The sequence below is a fragment of the Anneissia japonica genome, unplaced genomic scaffold (genome assembly GCF_011630105.1).
Source record: "Anneissia japonica isolate Jap-2015-1 unplaced genomic scaffold, ASM1163010v1 scaffold287960_len3192837_cov198, whole genome shotgun sequence".
In the NCBI taxonomy this organism is placed as follows: Eukaryota; Metazoa; Echinodermata; class Crinoidea; order Comatulida; family Comatulidae; genus Anneissia; species Anneissia japonica.
In genome coordinates, this window is record NW_022712725.1 from 228,513 (window position 1) to 241,836 (window position 13,324).

The 13,324-nt window shown below is 34.1% G+C and overlaps 1 protein-coding gene and 1 long non-coding RNA gene across 5 annotated transcripts in view; both read left to right on the top strand.

Annotated features, from left to right (window-relative positions):
• Positions 1–5,223, top strand: part of LOC117107996 (alpha-1,3-mannosyl-glycoprotein 2-beta-N-acetylglucosaminyltransferase-like) — a 54,849-nt gene extending 49,626 nt beyond the window's left edge. The window contains exons 7-12 of the mRNA XM_033249813.1: positions 415–549; positions 906–996; positions 1,311–1,415; positions 1,969–2,059; positions 2,612–2,782; positions 3,112–5,223. Of these exons, the coding sequence (XP_033105704.1) occupies positions 415–549; positions 906–996; positions 1,311–1,415; positions 1,969–2,059; positions 2,612–2,782; positions 3,112–3,225 (707 nt within the window). The 3' untranslated portion in view covers positions 3,226–5,223. The remainder of the gene's footprint in view (positions 1–414; positions 550–905; positions 997–1,310; positions 1,416–1,968; positions 2,060–2,611; positions 2,783–3,111) is intronic.
• Positions 5,224–9,064: 3,841 nt separating this feature from the next.
• On the top strand, positions 9,065–13,324 carry LOC117108110. 4 transcript variants are annotated; one of them, XR_004445331.1, is made up of 4 exons: positions 9,065–9,122; positions 10,696–10,760; positions 12,431–12,513; positions 12,921–13,324. It is a non-coding gene; the product is annotated as an uncharacterized LOC117108110 (long non-coding RNA). The 4 variants fall into 4 exon arrangements; XR_004445329.1 differs by lacking the exon at positions 9,065–9,122 and adding an exon at positions 10,021–10,091; XR_004445330.1 differs by lacking the exon at positions 9,065–9,122 and adding an exon at positions 10,410–10,462.

Genomic DNA, 13,324 nt, shown 5'->3' on the forward strand with positions numbered 1-13,324 from the left:
ATTAGAATGTCAAAAATATGGTATTTGGGCCTTCCGAAGTTGGCAAGATAGTGGCTAGCAGGGGCGGATTTAGGGGGGGGGGGCGGCCCTGCCCCCCCCTTTTGGGGGGAAAAAAAGAAAAAGAAAAAAAATGATAGCCCACAACGCCTCAAATGTTATTTTCGGGCAACTAGAACACAAAAATTTTGCGGGGGCATCCCCCGGACCCCCTAGGTCATTGTTGTCTCGATCGGCCCAAATTTCGGCCCCCCCTTTCGGCCCCCCCTTTTGGACATCTCTGGATCCGCCCCTGAGTCCAGTGTGTATAAAAGACCTGTGAATTATTATATGTAATTTATTTTTAGTAGTTTTCTTATCCCTGGTTAATTGGAATTAAATTGGCCTATAGTACTTCATTTTTTAATTTTTAATCAGATGATCTTGACATTGCTGTTGATTTCTTTGAGTACTTCTTGGCAACCTATCCACTGTTAGTTGAAGACAAATCTTTATGGTGCGTGTCAGCCTGGAATGATAATGGGAAACTAGAGAGAATATCAAACGAGGCTGGTAAGTCCAAATCTCTATCTGTGCATCTCCTTTTAGTTTCTTTCTCCTTCCCTTCCATGTGTCCATGCTATCGGCTCTTTTCTTCTGTGTGAGTCCTTTACATAGAAATGCGTCTCAAAACTGATCAGAGGTGTTGATGACTGGCAACAAGTGAGATAATGACTCTTAACGACTTTGGACTGACATAAATCGCACATCTGATCTTATCGCATCTGTTTGGTATGCGATCGCATGTGATTGACTAGGCCTAGAATCTTTCCATCTGTATGTTTATTGCCTTCAATTTTTATATCACCAATTTAGATGTACAATTTCTAATGTCTTTTCTGTCATAAATTGTTTTTATGTTTGATCAGATTTACTATATAGGTCAGACTTTTTTCCTGGGCTTGGCTGGATGTTGCTGAAGGAAGCATGGATTAATCTTGAACCAAATTGGCCTGAGGGGTAAGAACATAACGATTATTCATGCTATATTTTACAAAAATATATATGTAAAATAAAACTGTATAGTTGGTCCGATTGTTAAAAATCAATAAAGACATTCTGATTAGAGCCATTACCGCAGTGCTATGCCTAACATGGTCAGTACACCGGGACACAAAATCCTACTTTTTGTACTGAGTTCTTTCTCGTGCATTTGCTATTAAATAGTTTAAACAATTTGCTACACTCAGCATACCGTAGCTGGTTGTAGGGTTCAATAATACAAACATATAGTCAAATATATATAGTAATGATGAATTATTGTTTCTTTTTAGATTTTGGGATGACTGGATGAGGCACCCGAATCAACGTAAAGAGCGAGCCTGTATTCGTCCAGAAATATCTCGTACTGATACATTTGGAAAGATTGGTGTCAGCAAGTTAGTTAAAACTCAACTTTATAATTATTTACATATATCAGTATGTCACCTGATGAAACTATTTCAGGCAATGATGCATTGGTGGCACCAATTGTAGGTCGGGCCCATGGCTCTCTTGTTGATGTTATTTTCTGGTTCAGGAAATAAGCCAACCTTAAAAAAATTGGCAAATTTTTTTTGTTAGGGAGTGTTGACTTAATCCCAAGGAAGTACACTTGGATTAGAAGATAACCATTGTAATCTCTTGTGCCTTTTTGACCATTTTTATAGCCCAGTTTTTCAAGTGTCATTATAGGATGCATGGTTTCATATTGTTAAGGTTTTGATGTTTAAATTATATTCACTAAAATCAAATAATAAAAATCAATTTCTTAAAAACAGTACAAGAAAATAATTCAAATGAATAACGGACTTATTTTGATTTAATTTTAATGTTTACATACTGTAAATATTTTTAGATAGACTGAATCTAAAAATTTAAAAAATAAATTAAATTAGTGAGAATTGTTCCAACATATTATTGACACTTTACACTTTATTTCAACAAATCTAGGGGGCAGTTTTTTGAGCAGCACTTGAAGTTCATCAAACTGAACACTCAGTTCATACCCTTTACTCAAGTTGATTTATCTTACTTAAAAAAGGTAAGATGACTGTCTGCTGTGATTTCTACCTTTGAACATAATTTATATTTGAAATCCATAGAATATGGCACTCTATAAACATAGCCATGAGATTTAAGAGGAGGAGTTATGGAAAACCAATTCAATTCTTATATCACAGCTTGCTAAGGTGATTACCATTTAGTGCTTTAGCATAAATTACATATACAAACCTGGCTTTGAAATTTGTCAGTCAGGTTTGTATAATTATGTATCATTATAATATATCATTATATATGTCATTGATTTTGCCGCACTTTGGTCAGAATTGGCCGAAATTAACAGAAAATTGTCGTTGTCGCGGGCACTCCTCGCATGTCAACCGTGTATAATGTAGTTTAGTAGTATTTCTTATACATTCACTGATATTTTGCTATGTATAAAATTACTGAAGAAAAATCCATCAAATACAAAACATGAACACAAAATCTTATAGACCTAGATATTTCTATGTTTTATAATCTTTAGAAAGTCTGTTTTTAGGAAATCATAAATTGCTATGGATATTAAAGGTATCATGTTCAATATTTGCAGGAGAATTATGATCCAAGGTTTCGCAAGGAGGTTTACGATGCCCCCGAGGTTTCCCTACATCAACTGACGAGAGAAGAAGCTCGCGGATTTCCAGTGGTTCGTATTCAATATAGGTCGAAGGATTCGTTCAAGACAATTGCAAAAAGCTTAGGCATCATGAATGATTTTAAGGTATGCATCCTATCACAAATATTATATTAGACATCATCAAGAAATCAATTATCATCATCATGATGAACATAATAATAATAATAATAATAATAATAATAATAATAATAATAATAATAATAATAGAAATGCATTGATAATACACCATCTGTTTAGGTTAGATACAATCATCATCATAACCATCATTATCAATTTAATTAAATTATCATTAAGTCAATCAAATCATCACCATCATAAGATCAACTAAATCATGATCATTAAATCAATCAAATCATCATCCATATCAGATTAATCAAGCCTATTATTAACATTTCTATATTTCTTTCATATAGAGTGGTGTTCCAAGAACAGGCTACCTTGGCGTTGTAAGTTTCATCTACAAAGGTCATCGTGTATATCTTGCACCTGACTCATCATGGAGCGGTTACGATGTTTCGTGGATGTAAACTCAAGAAAATAGCAGGCCATCTAGGGTAAAAAAAAAAAAAAACCAATAACAAGAATAGAAACCATGCAAACTTACAGTGAATTTGATTTAAATTTCAAGATATCTTAGGGAGTATTATAACGCATGGAAGGAACCTTTTCTGAGTGTCAATCAACCTTAACAAATGACGAATCAAAATATGGCTAGGAATAATATGTGTCTTGCACAGTCACTGTCATTTTGTGGGACCTTAGCAACAATGTCCAAGGGGCGAGGCTTAGCTGAAAGGTCCATTATCCAGGTGCATGAGAGCCTGGCCCTGCCCGGCCTAGCCTAGGCTAGCCTAGCCTGGCATAGGTGCAGTAATCTGTACCTGTACAGTATGTTTTCTACACCACAATGTTTGATGTTGATGTTTGTATGGTTTCTCTCTCTGAGGTATTGGTACATCTAGGTATGACAACATCAAATATTTGATGGATTGATTGATTGACAGATTTATTTGGGAATTTTATTAAGTAGTGGTGTAAATGGTAAACATGTAACATGGTAGAAATGGTAATAAAAATTATGAAAAAGGTGATATTAATACTAATGATATTGATTAGTGATAATGATGATGATAACAGTAATTTTAAAATTACCAATGATAATAACGACAATAATGATATCCATTAATGACAGTAATGATGATGAGGATAAAATAATAAAAATGAAAAAAAAGAATAGCCATGATAATAATTAAGTTTTACATAATATTAATAAATTTATTCATAGACAAACATAGCTACACATACAGTCATACCAACAGCAGTGAACACAAGACATTAATGCTGTCAGGTGTTGTTTGAAAAATGTTGTACAGGCTACATACATACTTAGTACTGTAAAACATGATGGCGTATATTTTGGTATTGCTTCCAATACCAAGTGTTCACCATCCTCAAAAAATTTTTAAAATCAGGAATTCCAGAGGATTGCTTTATGGAACCCTATTTAAATTTGGTATTTAAATTAATTGTCATTTTGATACAAGTAAAAAAGAGCAAAAATACACATTTGGACATATTAAAATTATCATTTTAGACAATATTGTTATCCTTTTCCTAAGCTTACAAATGTCAAAATTTTCACATAATGTTTACAAATTTTCTACAAATGCCCCATAACTTTCATAAATGTTTATCAATTTACATAATGATTACCTATCTACTAATAGCCCATAAGGTTCACTATTTCAACAAGAGATAGAGGACCTTCAAAGCCTAACGCAATAAATCCTGTCGTTGCATGGTGAATTGGATCTTGGTTGCGGCCACAAAATGATGCTGATGATTACTAATTTGCATAAAATTTTACTAATTGCATAAAAATACATTCTACTAAAATAAGCAGATAAATTTTAGATTTCTGTAACTTTATGTGAACCCAATTGGAAACAAGTCGCCATTTGGCGACTTTTATGGGTTATCCGGGTGATCTGTTTGTCAAAGATTGTTTTGTTTTCCGCTCATTTGTTATTTGATGTCTGTATTTGTTTGCCGAATAAAGAAATTAAAAGAAATGAAATGGAAGCAATCCTAAACTTCTACATAATGTTTAGAAAAAATGTTATGTTTACCACTTTACAAAAAATGATTTTGATTGTGATGTTTTAGACATCTGGACATGATTTATAGTAGTACATATTTGTTTCTTTTGTCAATATTTTTGCAAGAAAATAAATTTTAAAAATAGAATTTGTGCTGTGTGAATTAAAAATATTTAGCTGTCTTTTGGCATTGTGAGAGGGAGTGTTGTGGTCATAGTATAGGAGAGTGTTATACTTAATGTCCATAGTGTGGGAGGGTGTTATATCCAATGTCCATTGTATAAGGTGTTATATCCAATGTCCATAGGATAGGAGTGTGTTATATCCAATGTCCTAGTATAGGAGGGTGTTATATCCAATGTCGATAGTGTAAGAGGGTGTTATGTCCATAGTATATTAAAAAGTTATGTTTATAGAATGAGCAAATATTGTGGACGTAGTATTGTAGATTTTTGTGTCCATATTGGTTACCAAAGTGGAAAGGAAATATAGTGACCGAGTCTGGAGTGAGAATATAGTGCAGGAGGGAAGTTGTGTCCGTAGCAGAGAATGGTGTGGCCAAAGTAGAAAGGAAATATTGAGTGTGTGTTAAGTGGGAATGTAGTGGGGATGGATGTTATAATCATTATGGGAAGGGGCAAGGTTGTGGATATTGTGTTGAACAATGGTGAGATCACAGTGAAATGGGTAAGGTTTGAAGCCATAGTGAGGAAGGATGGTCTGACCATAACATGGACTCTGTTACCTTAATTGGTAAGAGCAAAATTATAGCCACAGTGCAGAAAGCTGATTAAGGTTTTTATAAAAGTTAAAAGGAGAGGCATTACAGATTAAGCAGTAATTAAAAAATATATATAGTAAGTCTTCTTATCGTGTCCACACACTTGCGTGATACTTTGTTTCAATCAGAGCAGGACAGAGTTTCTAGCCCAATCATTGTACACTGCTAGTTCCATCAGATGGCATGATGAAAATGGTGATACAAGTAGATGTTTACTTGATCTTGTGTTGTGTGTGGTGGTGGTGGTGGTGGTGGTGGTGGTGATGGTGGTGGTGGTAGAGCATTACCCAGAGCCATGGCTTGGACGCTTCCACTATGTAGTAAATAATGTAACCATTGTTTGTGCCTCAAACCTGTGAATTATTTGCATTATGTTATTAATGTTGATATTGTTTTCATTCAAGTATAATTCATCATCATTGTACATATACTATTTACCACATCCATGAGCTTCCAGCTATATGCATGCATTTCACATTGAGCTTGTGGCTGAATTAAGATTATTGTTGACAAAGGTCATCAAACTTTGCAGATAGGCTTAAGTTTGTCGCCCTTGCAACTCTAGAATCGTAAGGGTATTTGTAAGGGCGGCAAAAGTTTAGCTTAACATTTCTTTATTTGGCCATTATTCTAAACAATTTAAATGTTTCTAAACAATTTAAATGTTTCTAAAAAGAAAATATTTGAAGCATCTTGATAATAACCTTGCATTTTGCTATTGTTAATGTGTGGATGCAAGGGACCAAACCAGATATCTTAATGATTGTTTTTTAATTCCTTGTTGTTAAATACATAGAGGCATCCAGTGCAATATGCGCTATGTAATAGCAATTATTATTGTTTTTCATAAATACTGTACTGTTATTATTTTTATAATTATTTTATAATTACTATTATTAATTGTGGATTTTGATTTAAATGGTAGACTGGTTGTCATGTACCTATATGAATTGGCAGATCACTTTTACTATTGTTTCTTATGAATATTATTTAGATGACAAGAACCTAGAAATAGAGAGTTTAAGTTTATTGTTATTATTATATTACAGTTCTGTTGTTATTACTACTATTTTATTAATTTTTTAAAATATTTATTTATATTGTAACTAGTTGATTGTATTTGATTGAAGACACATAATTTTGTACAAATAACACCAAATGTGATGTAAAATAATTTTTCTAAAAAACCTTCTGCACAATGCGTTAACGGATGATTGGCCAACAACAAAAAAAATGACTGTGGCTATGTTCTCACACGGCAGCTAATGGTTAGCAGGATCCGGATCCTGCTAACCGTTAGCTGCCGTGCGTCCATGCGAGAAAATCCCAATCCGGATACCAACAATATGATGATCGAATCACTGGCCAATAAGAAACTGGAAATTGTAAACGCGTATGTGTGATTGGTTGATGATAGAAATGCCCCCAACTTGCTAACCGATCGGGCGTTCTCATGCAGGTGCTAATGGTTAGCGCTAACGGTTAGCTCCCGATCTGGATACTAGGGCTCTCGTGAGAACCAGGCTTGTATGTTCTTCGTAGTGTCATATTCGTTACTATATAATTGAATATAAACAACCTTGATTTTATCATTGGTGTATTTTTTTAATATTTTTAACGTTATTTTGTCGAAAAACTTTTTTTCAGCTAATCTTTGATTTGATAGGTTCCTTGGTTTTAAGTTTTGATGTACATAATATTTATCTGAATATTTTAGATTGGAAATAATGTACACTTCTTAGATAAAACTTAGGACATAACAATTGGTATTGTATTCTACATTTATTTTACTCTTTATTATTATCTTGGTGTTTTGTGAGCTAATTAAATTGTATAACAAAGGTCATTTTACTACAGGGGTGAATGTATAAAAGTGTACCAAATATAGATTAATAACAATTGTTATAAAAAACATTGATGTTTTTAATTATTTATTGATATTATTTTTTGATTATTCTAATTATGATTCAAATATTTTTATTATTAAGATAGGTATTCAGTGTCATCATTGATTTTATACAAAGAAATCTCATTATTCCTGCGAACACATTTTGCAAATGTTTTAAAAATAATTTATCAGTTTTTAAAATCAGTACAAACATGCAGTTAATGTTGACTATATGTGTATTTGATTGATCATTCTATTGTTATTGTTATGTTCAGTATTATTTTTATTTATTTCATTATTATTATTATTGGAGTATTATGTGATTCATAAATTATTATTTTTGTTTATATAACTGCCATGATTGATACAAAACATTAACATTTTATATCTCAAAATAAATATCAATTCTCTGTATTCAGTACTGAACAACAATAATCGTTGTGTCAGATTCAGTTTCAAAACTTACCGTAATACTTTTAAGCAAACCAAAACCAAAATAAATTAAATTTGTTATCAGTAGAGGGAGAGTTTTAGTTGAATTTAAGCAATACAGTGGTTTAGGGCTGTTCGTCATTGACTTTTAAATTTAATAATTACAAATTATGAGGCAGTTTTCAGTTATTATGAAGCAGCTTTTTATATATTTTTTTTCTATTGTTGTTTGTCAACCTATTCATGTTTACCTGTGGAAATAAACATCAAATTTTCATATCTTTTAAGTACTGTGGTCATTTTGTCTGAGTCGAAGGCGCACAAGCATGTTTCGTTGAACATTACAAGTCTTTAAGGACCCAAGTCTCCTGGAACTCGCGGGAGTCTCCCGGAAATCAGGACGACCTTCCGCACTCCCACAAGCAAGCAAGAATCTCCCAGAAATAACACATCTCCTGTAAATTCATAATATTTGTATATTTTCAATATTTTATTATCAATTGTCTCATAGAAGTGAGTGCCGATGGATCACTATGTGCAGTAATAAATTTAGATGTTGACAAAAGACATTAACCGCTGCAGATCAGTGGAGGATTCAAAGGAAGGGGAACAGGCATTAACCACTGCAGATCAGTGGAGGATTCAAAGGGAGGGGGACAGCCGGCCAGGGCTTCTAAATTTTCCAAATTATAACAAAAAAATAGGGAAAACAGAAAATTATATTCTGAAATTTATGTCTGAGTGTGTCATTTCCGGCCATCTAGAGGTGCCGTAATAATAAATTTTCTTATCTCGGCCACAACCATGGTGGGGCTGAGGTGGTAGGCTTCCATACATCTGTTAAAGTCCCTCCCTGCTTCGCCTCTTCCCCCCCCCCCATACCCTACCTCCATTTCAAATTTCTTGGATCAGCAGATCTCAAATGATTACTTCAACTTGGGATCCCTGTTACCCCTGGTCACTGGATGACATACAATGGCAAGCTAGCACAAAGTGCAACCTTCTCTGCTCCCTGGGGAGTATATACCTAATCGTGCGCTACTTGCTTAGTGCACAAAACTAGTACATTCAATGCTACAACATCCTACCAGGTACCCATTTATACTGCTGGTTAGAGAGAGACAAACGTAGATAAAGCGCAAAAGCGAAAGACTAATGAAACCGGAGCTGAACTGGCCAGGACGTTGCATCACGCAGGTTGTATTATACCGGTAATAGGAACAGGTAAAATAAAATAAAACATTTAAATATAATATAAAAAAGCAGAAGTAGCAGATTTTAGCGTTGAATTAATGATGACATAAACATTGTTGCCCATGTTTTATTCCAAGTGCAGGAGACCGTCTTCACAGCCGTCGGAAGCAAGTGGTCCGGCCATTATAAGAGCAGCAGGGGTGGCGCCAGGATTTTCCCGACGGGGGGGGGGGGTGAAGGGGTCAGATTTCCCCGACGAAACCAAAGTGGGCGTGGTCGAGCTTCGATTAAAAGGTTGTGAAAGTGGTCCTGGAGGCGAAGCCCCCGAAAATTTTGACAATTTAGGGGTTTCAAAGGCTTATTTAATCGATTTTAAAGTCCAATAATATGTAGAAAATACATATAATTTTTTTTTGTCCCCGACGAATTGTGCTTTTTCTCCCCGACTGGTGCCACCCCTGATACCAATAGGATTAGCGCTCATTTTGTTTTCACATGGGGTGCGAGGTTTTGGACTTTTAATTTACATACTGCAATCAGAAACTAACCAGTCACTGTAACTAATGACAAGGGAAAGCGTACATAATTATTGTTATCAAACTTTACGTAACCAATAAAATATTATAGACATAGAAATACTACAAAAAAAAAAACTGACCTATTATAATTTTTTAAGACAAATAAAATTAATATGCCATGATCCCATGAATCCTCCATTTCAAATTTCTTGGATCAGCAGATCTCAAATGATTACTTCAACTTGGGATCCCTGTTACCCCTGGTCACTGGATGACATACAATGGCAAGCTAGCACAAAGTGCAACCTTCTCTGCTCCCTGACGGGGATGGCGGGGCTCCCCCCGACGGGGGTTCCGGACTTTTTGTTTACTGTTTTACTTTACTCTACTTACTCCAAAGCCGCGAGTCTACACCCACCTCACTCCCATCATGGTTGAGGATCTCAAGATGGCCGGAATGACACTCTTATAGGCCTTATAGGTAAAGTCCATCATCACATCACCATGATCTTTTGTAATAATAATAAATAATGAAGATCTAATTAACTTCTGTATTGTACCATAATAAAACTTAATTGTCTTTGATCTACTTCGTGTGCCAAAAACCAATTATACTTTTTCTCATTCTTCTTAAATTATAATAAAGGCACGCACACTCGAGTCGTGTTATTACAGATAATTCAGATGTTAGTGGGCAGAGATACTAGAATCTTGCTATAAGAAAATGTACAGTACGGTACTCTACTTTGGCTGTATAACGCTCTTTCGTTAAAACCTTGGTCGTTTTATGCAGTTCATTTCAACAACTTTTAGGCATCTTCTTTACTTATGAAATTGCATTGTGGTCGAAAAGTGAGTGGAACCAAAATCCCCCTTATAAATGCGTGGGGGACGTGTCCCCGGTCTCCCCATGATCTGTGCCCATACTGGTAACCAGTACAGCCACTACTGGACACAACACCATGGTTGAAAAAAATGGCTCCTCTGCCGGAAAATAGCACATGCATACTTTACAAAAATGAATGTCCCTCACTTTCAAGCGCATTAGAAAAGGATAATGAATTGTTTTATTTATACCACTCCAGGTGGCGTTTTACATATAAACATTACTCAATGGACTACGAAGGAGACTTCACAATGAATAGCGAATGTAAGTACAGTTTTGAACATTTTGCATCGTTAATTCACTAGTTAAATGGGAATTCTGTTATCATTTTATGGTTATTATTTTGACTACGTTTGTTAGGCAGCCGCATTGAAAGCAATTTCCTCGACAGATGCATGCAATGACATGCTGCATTCTATTCATCAACATACATTTCAAGTGACTCGTTAAAAACACCAAAGACCTGAAACTGGCTAAAAAGCGTTATTTACAGTACTGTAATTACAGCTTGGGGCTTGTTAACTTCCATTCGCTGTTTACATTGTAGATTAGTATCTGTTTTCATTGACAATATATGCAATTTATTACCAAGAGCCTATAATTATCTGCTACACAACTTTTAATCCTGAATAATCGAAATTTGTTATAGACCAACAAAAATATTTTCTATATTATGAACAAATGACACCGTCTTTATCAATATTGATATTAGTAACTTCATGGATGTGTACTTCCATGATGTCGATATCAAATAACTGTAGTGACGGATCCAGAAATTCGAAATAGAGGGGATCCATGGGGTACTTTCACATGGATTTATGCTTATGTCACTTCAGTGGTCCATGCTCTAGATGCCCGGAAACGACTTAAATATGAATACAATTTTCATTTTTTCTCCATTTTCGAATTAATATTTGAATAACTTAGATGGTGGCTGGTTGCACACCTTTTCGAATATAGGCTACAGAGCAGTTGAGCATTTTATATAGGATTGTAATAATAATAATAATAATAATAATAATAGGCCTAATTATAATAATAATAGGCCTAATAATAATAATAATAATAATAATAATAATAATACCTTCCAAAGGGAATAAACTAAATAACCTCAGCTTGTCCTTATATACTCCACATAAGTTGGTATGCTGGGGCCAGATTTATCCTTTTTTTTTGCTTAAGTTAAATGTATCAATATTGCTTAGCTCATGCTTAAAATTAAAAAGTCGACTGTTCGCATGCGCCATCTAAGACAATATTTAAGCTAATATTTTGCTAAGATGGTTTGATAAATCAGTTTAAGATATTTGCTTTAGGAACATCTTAACTTTTTTGACTTAAGAAATTTGCTAAGCTTAGATTGATAAATCCCGGGTCTGGGCCCCAGTAGAACATGTTGTTGTAAACTAAACATTATTTTTAACTTGAAACGCAACTAGCCTTGCTCATGTAGTCCAAATTAGCATACGGTAACTTATAAAGTAATATCAGCTCCCTCGTCCGACTCCACGACATTAATTTGCCGATCCAAACAAATATATTTTGATAGCCAATCCAATTGTGGTCAAAAATCAGATGGGCGATCCTGTACCGTAATATTTCTCCCCATGTACCTCACCCAAGGGATTTTATTCCGGGACCATGAACAAGGCTCTAGGCATCCTCTTGTTTTAAACCGCGATCAGAATTGTTGGACCCCCTATCGACATTTTTCTCATTTTTCTTGATTTTACGAACATTTTACTACAAAATCCTTAAATCGACACTACCAGCTAATTTAAGAGTCATGTATAAATAAGAATATAGCACTGGTATAATTTAACTGTCTGTTAATTGACAGGGAAGAAAAAATGTCATTCATATATTTAATTGTAAGTTTGTAACTTACTTAAGTATAATTATTCAGCTATGGAATTAAATTGTTTATCTTTCAGCTCAAGACAGTGTATATTTAAATTGGACCTCATTGGAAATGGGCTGGACTCCGACCTAATGGGCGTTCCTGATGCGCATTACGGTAATTTTTACTTTACTTGAATGAATTTATCAATCAATCAATCAATCAAAAAATATTATATCATGAAAAATGTTTGTATGAAGATTATAGATACCGTATAGTATTATGTTTATGACAACCGGAATGCTAACGTAATTTGTTTGCGCTATTGCAATCTACTAGTCCTACCCAATGCCATGTATTTAATAATCATCATTTCGTGGTATGATGATATATAAATAATTAATATTTAATATGATAATGCTGATATTATAAGAATTGTGAAGTACTATTATGATGTATCATCAGCATTGTCCATTGCGATAACTGAATACGATAATGTTCAGGTTGAGGTGCTCCCCTTGATGATACTACGTTAAAATTCTTTCTCTGTTTCCTAATCTTTTCTCAATATTTTTCTATTCCAGTGATGTAGACAAAGAAGCCCCAACTATCAGGAAAGAATGTCCGGACTGAAAGGGCAACAGAACTTACCAATTATTCATATATAGCCAAACATTGTGTCACTGATCAAGCTTCTTGCAAAAATTCTGGATATGAAATTAATTCAAATACAATGTAAATTTTATTTTTAAATGTTTTCCTCTGCAATAATCTCAAAAATAATGTTAGCAATTTAGTAATTCTTGTAGGCTTTATGTTTATTAATATTGTATTATTTAAGGATTAAAATCAGATTTATTGATTTTTGCCGGATGTGCATGATATAGGCTTACAGTATATAAATATAATATATATATATGTATATATATATATATCACAACTTGATTTCAATAGGCCTACTTGAAAATAAATATCAAATGGAATTGTG